This window comes from Balaenoptera acutorostrata, chromosome 10 (assembly GCF_949987535.1).
Source record: "Balaenoptera acutorostrata chromosome 10, mBalAcu1.1, whole genome shotgun sequence".
Taxonomy (NCBI): domain Eukaryota; kingdom Metazoa; phylum Chordata; class Mammalia; order Artiodactyla; family Balaenopteridae; genus Balaenoptera; species Balaenoptera acutorostrata.
The window spans coordinates 90155809-90169473 of record NC_080073.1 but is presented as its reverse complement, the minus strand read 5'-3'; the positions used below and the strand labels follow the sequence as shown (position 1 = coordinate 90169473).

At 48.2% G+C, this 13665-nt stretch overlaps 1 protein-coding gene across 1 annotated transcript; it reads left to right on the top strand.

Annotated features, from left to right (window-relative positions):
- Positions 1–8416: 8416 nt before the first annotated feature.
- Positions 8417–13420, top strand: SOX4 (SRY-box transcription factor 4). Its single transcript, XM_057554577.1, has one exon. It carries the CDS (start codon positions 9208–9210, stop codon positions 10642–10644), a length of 1437 nt encoding a protein of 478 aa, XP_057410560.1. The 5' UTR covers positions 8417–9207; the 3' UTR covers positions 10645–13420.
- Positions 13421–13665: the final 245 nt, after the last annotated feature.

The following is a 13665-nucleotide window of genomic DNA, read 5'->3' as shown; positions in this document are numbered from 1 at the left end:
CACTGGCTTTTTTCCTGCATTAAGACTCCAACTGAAACATCAGCTCTTCCTGGGGTCTTGAGTCTCTCCGCCTTTGGACTAAAACCACACCATTGGCTTTTAAATCTTGAGAGTTGTCAGACATATATATTATGTACATATGGCTATACATATATACTATATACATATAGTATATATATATTAGTTCTGTTTCTCTGGAGAACCCTGACTAGTACACCATCCCATGGCATTAGAATCACACCCTGTATGTGACCACTACACTTTTCCAGGGTCTAGAGAGTTGATGCTCATCCCACCTCCAAAAATTGACTGAAAGAAATTCACAAGCAGGAGCAATGACTAAAAAGCCAAGATAAGCTAAAGAATCAAATAATTGAAGGCTTACTATGGTTGGTCTGTTTACTGATCATAAGTAAATAAATGAAGCAATAGCAGAAAATGAAAAGTGAGACCAGGAAGAAGGAAAAAGAAAAAATAAAATAATGGAGAGAAACACACTAGCCAGGAAAGGCCACAGACAGCAGAAGGAGTGACAGAGATGACAGACAAACAACAGTGCTGGTGGCAGCAGGTCTCCTGAGAGGAGAAAGAATTTCAGGAAAATCTGGGAAATGGCAAAGGAGCCCAACTTGCAACGAGAATAGATAAGCTAGCTGGGTTATTCAAGTCCAGCTAACCCCTATATCCACCATGAGCATTAATGAATATATTGATTGAACTCATAAGGAAGATCTAGAATCACTAAAGAAAGATAATCTTCTGGGTAGATTTGTATTTTAGCATCTATCACATGGTACTGTAATTACTACTATTCTGTCGTCTCTTACTGCATAACAAGCCACCCAAGACATAGTGATTTAAAACAACGATGTATTGTTCTCATAATTCTGTGCGTTGTCAATCTAGTGATTCTTCTACTGGACTCATCTGGGATCACTCATGTGGCTGTAGTCATCTGACAATCCTACTGAAGTCCAAGATAGCCTCAGTCACATGCCTGGGACACTAGCGCTGGCAAGGCATCACTTTCTCCCCATAGGGCCTTTTATCCTCCCATAAGTCAGACTAGCTTCTTCACAACACAATGCTCTTTAGATTTCCAGTGGCCAAACCCCAAAGTGCAGGCACTTATCAAGCCTCTGCATGGGTCACGCTTGCTAATGCCCCATTGGTCAAAACAAGTCATGTGACCAAATCCTGGGTCGATGGGGTAAGATCCACGAAAGGTATAAATACCAGAAGGCTGATTTATTGCAAGAATCCACATCATCCACTGTGAATTTAAGACTTTGGTATATCAATAGCATTCCCATTCCTTAGTACTTGCCTGGCACCCTTAATTCATAATTCACATCTGGACAGTACTCCCTAGGGAGAATTTTGGAACTTTTAGACAACATTTTGGATGTTCTAGTGAAATACAGTCTGGGCATGCACATTTGAAATGTATATTATTGTATTATAAATTTTGTGCCTATTTCTCCTTTATATTGTAGTTTGAGCATTATGTTGATTCAAAAAATACATTAAATCATAGTAGGTTATATTATCTACAAATTTTCTCTCAGGATAGTAAAGTTACATTACAAAACACTGGTTCTGATAAGGCAGTGTTTGGGTGTGATATTTGTGAAATTAATGAGTTAAGTTTGAGCGTTTATGAACTAGGCTTCAGTTACTTGGGGACCCTTCTAGCCCAGATTAAGTGTCACTAAATTATTATTTTAAAATTGTTACTGTTAATTTTGATCTCTGTGTTCTGAGAATGTGGGACGGGAAGCACGGGGAGGGGGGATCACTCATCCTTAAGAAAGCAGAGGAAAATCACAGAACTTTCATGCCTTACTCTGCCAGACTCATCACCTCTTCAGACCCCCAAACCGCCTCAACCGCCCTCCCTGGCCCGGCGAATTTTCTTACAGATAATCGTTCGAATTGTGGATTTATTTTACAATGTACAACATACGCAGCGGAACAGATGGTGCGCTCCTGAGCCCAGCAGCTGGAGGGGACACTCGGCACACAGTAGGGGCACCATAAACATTGACTGACTGAGTTCATTGCCTCGGTTGACTCGCAGTCATCTTCTCCCCAGGCACTATCCTTACATCTCTCCAAGTCCCCGGCCCTGGCCCGAAAGGCCACCGGTGAGCTGGGAGCAGATGGCGAGTCCCGGGTGCCAGGTGTGCAGCGCGGTGTGGGGCACGGAGTTCTTTGGTCCCTGCTCCACTCCACCCCTCCCATCCCCATGAGCCGCCCTCGGTGCCACACGTGATGTCGGGCCGAGAGGGACCCGGGGAGGGGAGGGCTGGGAGCAAGGAGATCTGGTGCCTGGCGGAGCCCGCGCGTCCTGCGCCCGCTGCCCGCCGAGCGCCCGCCTCCCTTCGCCTCTGACCCGCGTCACCTGGCAGCCCGTGCAGTCTCCGCGCCTTCCCACCCTCCCTCTCGGCAATCGAGCGCCTTTCTTCCTCCCCCTCCCCTCTTCCTCTCGGTCTCTTATCTGACATTTTGCCTCGCTTCCCTCTGCCCACTCCCCAGCGGGTTTCCCTCCCTGGCAGACGCGCCCACCCCAGCCGGCCCTCGCACACCCTCCAATTGTAGGTCAACCCGTTTGCTAACGTTAGCTTAGGTTAGCTCTTGTTGAAGCGTTTTTCCATAAGTGAAATCAGCCGCTTCCCCCGTGGGGCTCCAACTGTAATTGCTTCGACTTGGCTGCTGCGTTGGGGGGATGGGGATCCCACGGGCTGTGCTCCCATCCACACCGCGTGCTGGGGTCACTGGGACGGTTTCGGGGAGCCCCGCGGGGGGACGGTGTTGGCAGCCCCACCCGGACGCCTGCTCCCGGGCCTGGCTGCCACGGTGGCCTGTGGAAAGCCAGAAACACGCGAATCCAAGGGGGACAAAGCGAGCAGAACCCCTCCTCCAGAACGCTCTGCTTCTAAGTAACTGCGCCTTGGGCGCAGCCTCTACTAGTGATTTACCCGCCAGAAGCTCCCTTTTCCCAGACCTGAGACCCGGGGCCGAGGCACTGGGGGCGTCGGTGCGCCCCTGCCATGGGGCCCTGGCACCGCCACTCCACCCCACCCCCACCCCGCCTTCCCGCACGAGGGAGGGCACCGAGGCACGCTGGCCCCTCCGAAGTCGCTGGGGACTCTTGAAGGGTCGGGTGCAACCGATTGTCAACCTCCCTTCGCCCTGCGGCTTTTTTTCCTCCCCTCGCCCGCCGCGTACACACCCTGCTCTGCCCTCCTGCAAGAGACCAGACAGCTGCACGCTCAACGGGACCAGGGAGGGGCTGCCCAGCCCGTGTACGAATGTCGCATGCCAGCCGGAGCGTGGGTTCCAGACGCACAGCGCGCACAGAGCGTTCAGGCGTCCAGAGCGAAGGCAGTGGGCGCGCTGGAGATCGGGGGCCAAGTGGCTGTCAGTTCCGGTCAGGGACGGAACTGGGCAAGGTGGCCGAGGGCCCAGCTGGCTTTGGGGGTGGGGTGGGGGGATGGAGGAGCCGAGCGCCCGGGAAACGACCCCACCCCCCACCCCCCACGGCTAGCGCGGCCAATTGCAACTTCAAAGGAGGGCTAGGAGCTGGCGAGGGCGAGGGGGCGTGTGTGTTGTGTGTGTGTGTCTCTTCGGCTTCTTCCCCGGTCGTAAACCCTTAACGGAAGACGGGTGTTAAAGTGCTGCTGACAGGATCGCCTGAAACATGTTTACAGTAGGAAAGACTTTCCTCCAAAAAGCACAGCCGGAGTCGATTCCAATTTATTTCCTCCCTGTAACTGTAATCGACAGGCGAGGCTCAGCCGCCGCGGCGGAGCGACACTGAGCACCGCTAATCCCCGCCGAATCCTCGCCGAGCTCAGGGCAGGAAGAGCGCGGTGCCTGCGCCACCGAGTCGCGGCGCTCGGCGAGGCGTCGGGCCGGGGGAAACCATCTTCTGAGGAGGAGGGGCGGCCTTTCCTAGTCCTTAAGTAAGGCGCGCCTCGGAGAGTGCCTTCTAACTCGTTCCGGCTTCGGCAAGACACTGACACGGTAATTGATAATCTCCCGGTTCAGTTACTAGATCCAAACGGGAGCCAGCCTTGGCGTCCCCAGTCTTTGGGAGCTTCTGACAAGTGAACAGGAGGCGGCGGTTCGTTGCCCTAAACTCTGATTTATGATTTTAAAAAGATCAGAATTCACCGACACACCCCATTAACCGCTGATCGTTTAAACTGCTACCTAAAGAAGGTAGAGTAGTGGAGGATGATAGGGGTTCGGGAGAGGAGGAAGGGGGAGAAGAAAGAAGTCCGACCGTCCCCACGTTTTCCCACGTCTGCTCGTGGGCGCAGAGAGGCTCAGCGCTGCCACCTGGCGGCTGCTTCTCCCCGGATTGGGGGCCGGCTGATGGCAGAGCAAACCCGGGTTCCCGATGGGTGTGCCTTGCTCCTGCTTCGCGAAATGGGACAGAAGCTCGTATTCGTGCTTCAAATCTACGTGGCCCGGTGCAAACACTCATTTTCTGCTTGTTCTCATGAGAAAATTGAAAGGAAAGGAAAAGTGAGTTAGCGGTGGTATGAAGTGCATACATACACCTACCAGGTGCCAGTCACTGGTTAGGAGGGGAGAGAAAATGGTAAAAATTATTAGAAATGCAGGGTTCTTATCTCTTAGTTTATTCCAAGAGTAAAAATAATTCGTGGACTTCATTTTACCTCAAATCCTATTTTGATATTTTGTAAATAAGAATTACTTCCATACATTGTTTTTCAATACAACCCCACCCCTTCCCCGGGAAGTTCAGTTCCAATACAGTTTCATCAGCCCAAAAAGATGAAGTGCAAGTTATGTTTGTCTACTTGATTGAGAAGTAAATCAGCTTCGGATGGAGGGTTCTTTTCCATAAGGTGTGGAACCAAAAAGCCTGGGGCCTTTCAGTTGGCAAAGGCCAATGACATCCAATTTCTCAGGCTTCTTCCCTGTCTGCTAAAGTAACAAAGGCAGGTTTCCCCACCCCCCTCTTTATGTTCTTTGAACTGAATAGTTGTCAGGTCAGACCAGGTCCTACAGTCACAATTTCTACAACCAAGGCAAGGCAAAATCTTGCAAATCAGTTCAAATCTAAGAGATTTGTTAAACTAATTTCCCTTCAGGTTTTTTTTCTCCCTCTATACTATAGAAATATATTTAGCAGTAGGATAGAATCTTACTTCCATCTATACCCCATACCATTTTATGGATGTGAGATTTTATGTTGTTCAGGTGTGTGAGAGCAGAAGAAAAGAAATGAATTAGCAAATATTACATTACATCTCAAATAGAGTTCCATTATTCAATGGAAACTAAATAAAATAAGATAAAATATTTACCTTAATTCAAAATTTGGAATGTCTAGCATCATTGCTAATAAAGACAATTAGTCTATTATTCTAAAACAGAAATTTTTCTGCAAAATTTTTTATCTTGGTTTACTGTTAATATGGCTTAAAGAGTAGCATTAAGAATTACTTCATGTACTGCAAAGCCAGCAGAGGGAACACTGAGTACTGATTTAGTAGGGGCCACCAAATATCTGGTATTTGGGAAAAAATGTCAGTAATGGAAAACTGGTTACAAAGCATATGAAGTTAGGTAATGAGAACACAGAAATCTTATCTCATTATTTGGTATTCAGAGGCCTAATACATTCCAGTGTGCACATACTCAGTTTGTGAGAAAGATGACTTTAATAAAAGGCCATTTGTCACATGTTTTCTTACATTTTAAGAGGACTACTAACACATAAGAACAAACCTACTTCAGAAGTCTAAGCATTCATATATACTATAATAATCTTATAGTCAATAGAAATTACTAATATATTTCTTCATTCTAAGAAGAACTTCTTCATTTTTAACATCTCAGGTGTCTTACAACCATGGGGATGTTAGTTTCATTGGCAGTTTTTCTCCCTTAATGGCATGTGACTATGGTATGTCTTAAAGACATCGATTAGATTTGTTGAAGTATAGAAAAGACATCTAACAATAGAAATAGGCCAGTGGATATTATTTTTAGTACACACTTTAAAAACTCTGTGTGCTTTTGTGTGTGCGCGTGTGCGTGCTTTAAACATAAACAAAAGTACTCTGACTGCTTTGATTAACTTCCACCTTTCCCTGATCATATTCACTGGTCGACTCATAAATGGCTTTGGAAATATAATCAATTACATTGATTATTCACTCACCTTGACTGAAATATCACAAACTAGCCATACCCTCAAATCATGAGTTGGTGCAAATCCCAAAATAAACGTAGTATTTATTCTTTTTTTTATTCTGGTGAAAATATTGATTTTATAAATAATAGACCTCTTAGAGTAATTTTTATGTCAGATTGGTAACATGTAGGGGTGTGCTGTAGTGGGAATACTAAAGAAAATGAAAAGTGTGATGACACACCCAACTTTGTTATATGCAAAAGAGGTGCCTGTGGGTTTTTTGTTTGTTTTCAAGATTTGTTTCTCCTTCTAAAGGAAAAAATATATAACTTGGGTAACTACTGGTCAAAAATTATTTGCTTTTACCCACAAAAACATTCTTGCTTGTGGTTGATCCTCAGAGATCCAGTCAGATGTCTCCAAAGGGTGTTCTTTCCAGTAAAATTCTAAATCTGACAACCTGGGCCTCTCGCCAGCCTACATACTTCAAAAGTTTGACAAGATAAATAGAAATCTGCTGCCTAGCACTAGTTTGATCTGAATCGAAAGCTGACCTAATTGTGTTGGGTTAGCCCTACCTAACCACTTATCACTGGCCTGTAGAAAAACAGTTTACTATTATGGTGTTAGGGAAGACCAAGTTTTACTAAAATTTTAATTTTCATACCTTGGAACAAACGTTTGTGGCCAAATTAACATGTATTCTGACTACCTAGGCACCTTTTCTTTGCCGCATTCTTCACGATGCTCATGAAGTTTCTTTTCAAATCATTGGGATGACAAGGTTGCCACTGTGGTCCTTGGATGGTTCATATCCATGACCTGTAATTATTTTTTCACATTGGTGGCCATCCTCGATTTTAGTCTCTTGAACAACATGCTGCTTCTACTTTAAGGAGTGTCTCTGGAATCTGAATTATCAAGGGAAGGATAATTGCATTCATTGAGGGCTTATTATACATCAAGCTCATTGAACCCTCACAACAACCCTATATAAAGTAGTTCCTAGTGTTCCCACCTCACAGATGAGGAAAACTGAGACTTGGTCACATCCCCAGGGTCACAGGACCAGTGAGAAGGACTAGCAGCCAGGTCTAATATAAATCCAGAGTTTCCATTCTCTTCTGCTACCAGTACCACTGCCTTCTACAGTTTCTCTTTGCCTTGGCCTTTTAGTTCCATTTGATTGAAGTAACAAACATAGGAGAAAAAATATATATATAGGAAAGGAGGAGGAGGGTGTGGGGGAGAGAAGGATGGAGAGTGAAGCTATCTTTAATTTTGAAAATGTGGAAAACAAATATTTAGAAAGTAAAATTGATTCCCATCCTTTACTCGCCATTATCACCTTACACAAAACTCTACGGAAATTCTCCCATTGAGTTAACTATGGAACACTGCCTAATGTGTTCCAGTGGAAAGCTCCTCTGTTTGGGCTATCCAGGATTTATAGGGGAGTTTAAATCATTAAATGACCATAGTTAACCCTTGTTTGGTTAAGAGAGCAAGTAATTATTGCAAAAATTCCTCTTCTCTGCCTTCCAGAAACAGCACCAAAATAGCTCTGAAGGGATTTACACAATACTTCAACATCTGTGCTGTACCTGGAATTGTTAAAATAACTGTGATGACAGGTGTCTAGGTACCGCTTTCTTAATGATTTTCAATATCTATTGATTTATTGTCATGGCTTTGCCTCCCCCTTTTACATCCTTGGCTTTATGAAAGAGCCGAGGAACAGATTTTGCACTAGAGGCTGATTCTTTATTCCAATACTGAAAAGAACTAACAAAAATAATCACTTGGCTTTTAAGCAGAGAGCTTCCATTTACAGTATTTCACCCTTCCCCCCCTTCTAAGCCCCTTGTTATCTAACATAATGGTTAGAATACATTTCCGTCTCTCCCCTTAATAATTTCATGCATTAACATCCTCTTCACCCACCACACACCACACACGCACACGCACACGCAGGCACGCACAGCAAAAGGAAAAGAGGCAGCAGAAATCTCAGCTGTACTTCTAGCCCTTTTAAAAAGTTTGCTCTGTAAATTGGAATGAGGTCAGATTTGGAGCTTCTCATTGCACGCGGAGATTATTATTGCATCGGGTTCCAAGCCAATGGGAAGCCCGGGGGAGGGGCTTGGCTCGAGGAAGCGTTGGTTACAGCGGCTGATTGGCCGCGGCCAAGACTGGGAAAGGATAAAGAGACGCGAGGCGGAATTGGGGTCTGCTCTAAGCTGCAGCAAGGGAAACAGTGTGTGAGGGGAAGAGGCCTGTTTCGCTCCCGGGTCTCTAGTTCTTGCACGCTCTTTAAGAGTCTGCATTGGAGGAACTCTGCCATTACCAGCTCCCTTCTTGCAGAAGGGAGGGGGAAACATACATTTATTCATGCCAGTCTGTTGCATGAAGGCTTTTTGGCTTCCTACCTTGCAACAAAATAATTGCACAAACTCCTTAGTACCGATTCCGCCCACAGAGAGTCCTGGAGCCAGAGTCTTTTCTGCTTTGCATTGTAGGAGAGGGACTAAGTGATAGAGACTATGTCGCTTTCCTGAGCTCCTGAGAACGCTCGTGAACTGGAATCAACTGCTTCAGGGGAAGGAAAAAAAAAAAAAAAACAGACTTGCTTGGGAGGCGGCGAGAAACTTGCATTCGAAGCTTCAGCAACCAGCATTCAAGAAACTCCTCTCCACTTTAGCACGGTCTCCAGGACTCAAGAGCCGAGAGACAGCGCAAACTGCGGCGCGGTGAGAGAGAGAAGAGCGAGAGAGAGAGGGAGGGAGACTCTCCAGCCTGGGAACTATAACTCCTCTGCAAGAGGCGGAGTACTCCCGCCCCGCATCTTTTGGAGGCTTTTCTCTCTTCGCCCACCTCCGCCCCGGCCGGGAGTTGAGCCGCCCGCTCGGCCGCCGCGCGCGTGCCCCAGCTCGGCGTGCGCTTGGCCCCGGGAGCCGGGAGGGCCCGGCGATTGCGCCGCGGCCGCCGCAAGGGTGTGAGCGCGCGTGGGCGCCCGCCGAGCCGGGGCCATGGTGCAGCAAACCAACAACGCCGAGAACACGGAAGCGCTGCTGGCCGGCGAGAGCTCGGACTCGGGCGCCGGCCTCGAGCTGGGCATCGCCTCCTCCCCCACTCCCGGCTCCACCGCTTCCACGGGCGGCAAGGCCGACGACCCGAGCTGGTGCAAGACGCCGAGCGGGCACATCAAGAGGCCCATGAACGCCTTCATGGTGTGGTCGCAGATCGAGCGGCGCAAGATCATGGAGCAGTCGCCCGACATGCACAACGCCGAGATCTCCAAGCGGCTGGGCAAACGCTGGAAACTGCTCAAAGACAGCGACAAGATCCCTTTCATTCGAGAGGCGGAGCGGCTGCGTCTCAAGCACATGGCTGACTACCCCGACTACAAGTACCGGCCCAGGAAGAAGGTGAAGTCCGGCAACGCTAACTCCGGCTCCTCGGCCGCCTCCTCCTCCAAGCTGGGGGAGAAGGGCGACAAGGTCGGTGGCAGCGGCGGGGGCGGCCACGGGGGCGGCGGCGGTGGCGGGAGCGGCAACGCGGGGGGAGGAGGCGGCGGCGCGAGCGGCGGCGGCGCCAACTCCAAACCCGCGCAGAAAAAGAGCTGCGGCTCCAAAGTGGCGGGCGGCGCGGGCGGCGGGGTCGGCAAGCCCCACGCCAAGCTCATCCTGGCGGGCGGGGGCGGCGGGAAAGCGGCGGCTACCACCGCCTCCTCTTTCGCGGCCGAGCAGGCGGGGGCCGCCGCCCTGCTGCCCCTGGGCGCCGCCGCCGCCGCGGCCGCCGACCACCACTCGCTGTACAAGACGCGGACTCCCGGCGCCTCGGCCTCGGCGGCGGCCTCGGCCTCCGCCGGCCTCGCGGCCCCGGGTAAACACCTGACCGAGAAGAAGGTGAAGCGCGTCTACCTGTTCGGCGGCCTGGGCGCGTCGTCCTCGCCCGTCGGCGGCGTGGGCGCGGGCGCCGACCCCAGCGACCCCCTCGGCCTGTACGAGGAGGGGGGCGCCGGCTGCTCGCCCGACGGGCCGAGCCTGAGCGGCCGCAGCAGCGCCGCTTCGTCGCCGGCCGCCGGCCGCTCGCCCGCCGACCACCGTAGCTACGCCAGCCTGCGCGCCGCCTCGCCCGCCCCGTCCAGCGCGCCCTCGCACGCGTCCTCGTCGGCCTCGTCCCATCACTCCTCCTCCTCGTCCTCCTCCTCCTCCGGCTCGTCGTCCTCGGACGATGAGTTCGAAGACGATCTGCTCGACCTGAACCCCAGCTCAAACTTTGAGAGCATGTCCCTGGGCAGCTTCAGCTCGTCGTCGGCGCTGGACCGGGACCTGGATTTTAACTTCGAGCCTGGCTCCGGCTCGCACTTCGAGTTCCCGGACTACTGTACGCCCGAGGTGAGCGAGATGATCTCGGGAGACTGGCTGGAGTCCAGTATCTCCAACCTGGTCTTCACCTATTGAAGGGCGCGCGGGCTGGGAGAAGAGGGCCGGGGGGCGGGGGGAGGGGGCAGAGAGGAAAAAGAAAAAAAAAATGCGGACAGAGAAAGAGTTGCAAGAGAAAAGGGGAAAAAAAAAAAAAAAGGAAAAAGGAAAAGGAAAAAAAAAAAAAGTGAGCAGGGCCGGCTTGGGCCGCGTCCCGGTGGTCGGAGAGCAGCGCGGCGGCGTTTGGGGACCCGCGCTCCCATCCCCCACCTCCCCGGCCGGAGGGACGCGGCGGAGGCGGAGGTAGACAGGGGCGACCTTTTATTGTTGTTCTTGATGTTGTTGTTGATGGCGAAAAAGCGACTTCGAGTTTCCTCCCCTTTGCTTGAAGAGACCCCCCCCCCCCCGCCCCGCACCGCTTCCAACGAGCTTCCGGACTTGTCTGCACCCCCGGCCAGAAGCCGAGTTGGTAGTTTTCTAAGAGACTGAAGGAATCTCGTTCCTCTCTCATCGCCCCCTTGGTGTTTTATATTTGGTTTTTGGTTTTTGATCCGGAGAGGAGGAGGAAAAAAAAAAAAATCCAGCGCGCCCCCGGGGGGTTTTGTTCTCAGCATCCCCGCCCCCATCCTTCTTCTCCGCCAACTCCCCCTCCCCCAAGAAGACAGAAGGCTCCGGGGAGTCGAATTTGACCGACGGCGGATGTTGGAGGGTCGCACGGACCCGAGCGCCGGGACTGAGAGACTCCACGCTGGCGAATTCCCGTTTTGTTTTTGGAGGGGTTTTTTCTCTCTCTTTTTTTTTTTTTTCTTTTTTTCTTTTTTTTTTTTTTTCTTGCCCCTGCAGCCGGAGGAGGAGATGTTGAGTGACCGGCGCTCGGAAATGACCCAAGAACCTAGTTGGAAAGCCACACCAGCCAGGGCGAGGGGCGGGGAGGAGAAAGACACGAACTGGAAAGGGGCGAATAATAAAACTGAAATGGATTTGCACGTTGGGGAGAAGGTGGCGGCGTCTCCTGGGCCTCCGCCTCCCGCATCTCTGAAATCAGTGAGGTGAGACTTCAAGGCCCGCAGGCGCGGAGGAGAGGAGACTGTCTGATGTGGTACCGGGGCAGTGGAGGGCGAGTGGTGTCGGGGGGAAAAAAAAGGTTTTTTGCTTCTCTTAATCGGAATCGTGATGGTGTTGGATTATTTCACTGGTGGGGTTAATATAGCATGTTATCCTGTCTATCTTTTAAAGATTTCTGTATAAGACTGTTGAGCAGTTTTTAAAATAGTGTAGGATAATATAAAAAGCAGATAGATGGCGCTATGTTTGATTCCTACGACAGAAATTATCACCAGCTTTTTTTCATTCTTAACTCTTTAAAGGATTCAAACGCAACTCAAATCTGTGCTGGACTTTAAAAAACAATTCAGGACCAAATTTTTTCTCAGTGTGTATGTGTTTATTCCTTATAGGTGTAAATGAGAAGACGTGTTTTTTTCCCTCACCGATGCTCCATCCTCGTTTTTTTTTTTTTTTTCTTTTTTTTTTTTTCCTTGTAAATGTAATCAGATGCCATTTTATATGTGGACGTATTTATACTGGCCAAACATTTTTTTTTCTTATTTTGTCCCTTTTTTCTTTCTTTTGCTTTTTTTTTCTTTTTACTTCCTTATTTACTCCTTCCTTCCTTTTTTTCTTTCTTTTTTTTTTTGTAGTTGTTGTTACCCACGCCATTTTACGTCTCCTTCACTGAAGGGCTAGAGTTTTAACTTTTAATTTTTTATATTTAAATGTAGACTTTTGACACTTTTAAAAAAACAAAAAAAGACAAGAGAGATGAAAACGTTTGATTATTTTCTCAGTGTATTTTTGTAAAAAATATATAAAGGGGGTGTTAATCGGTGTAAATCGCTGTTTGGATTTCCTGATTTTATAATAGGGCGGCTGGTTAATATCTCACAGTTTAAAAAAATCAGCCCCTAATTTCTCCATGTTTACACTTCAATCTGCAGGCTTCTTAAAGTGACAGTATCCCTTAACCTGCCACCAGTGTCCATCCTTTGATCTCAGTCCTATAAAAAGGGGGAGGAGAATTAGCCAAACACTGTATGATTTTAAGAAAAACAAATTTTTTAAGCAAAATACTGTTTTATCCAGAGGCTTTAAAACTGGGGCATTTACAGCAAAAAGGGATCCTGTAGCTTTAACTTGTAAACCACATCTTTTTTGCACTTTTTTTATAAACAAAAACGTGCCGTTTAAACCACTGGATCTATCTAAATGCCGATTTGAGTTCGCGACACTATGTACTGCGTTTTTCATTCTTGTATTTGACTATTTAATCCTTTCTACTTGTCGCTAAATATAATTGTTTTAGTCTTATGGCATGATGATAGCATATGTGTTCAGGTTTATAGCTGTTGTGTTTAAAGATTGAAAAAAGTGGAAAACATCTTTGTACATTTAAGTCTGTATTATAATAAGCAAAAAGATTGTGTGTATGTATGTTTAATATAACATGACAGGCACTAGGACGTCTGCCTTTTAAGGCAGTTCCGTTAAGGGTTTTTGTTTTTAAACTTTTTTTTGCCATCCATCCTGTGCAATATGCCGTGTAGAATATTTGTCTTAAAATTCAAGGCCACAAAAAACAATGTTTGGGGGAAAAAAAAAGAAAAAAATCATGCCAGCTAATCATGTCAAGTTCACTGCCTGTCAGATTGTTGATATATACCTTCTGTAAATAACTTTTTTTGAGAAGGAAATAAAATCAGCTGGAACTGAACCCTAAATCTTGACTTTTGTCATTATTATGCCCAAAGCCTAAGATTGGAAGGGCCCTATGGTTTCTAGAAACTACACCATCTGCCTTAGCTTTGAAACAAGTGAGTTTCAGAGAGGCCTGTTAAATGCCATCTTATTGAGGAATAATTACTAAGTTCCTCTCGCGGAGATTTCACAGGCCCTAACCCTGAAAGGATGCTGTCAGCTGAGTATGTGTCAACTCTACATGCTTTCTAGGAATTTTCTGAGTTTACCCTATTTAAATAAGCGCCCTTTGTCTTGAATTTTTAA

What these genes read in the sequence shown, in the direction of transcription:
- SOX4 (XM_057554577.1), top strand. Translation starts at nt 9,208, where the DNA reads ATGGTGCAGCAAACCAACAACGCCGAGAACACGGAAGCGCTGCTGGCC.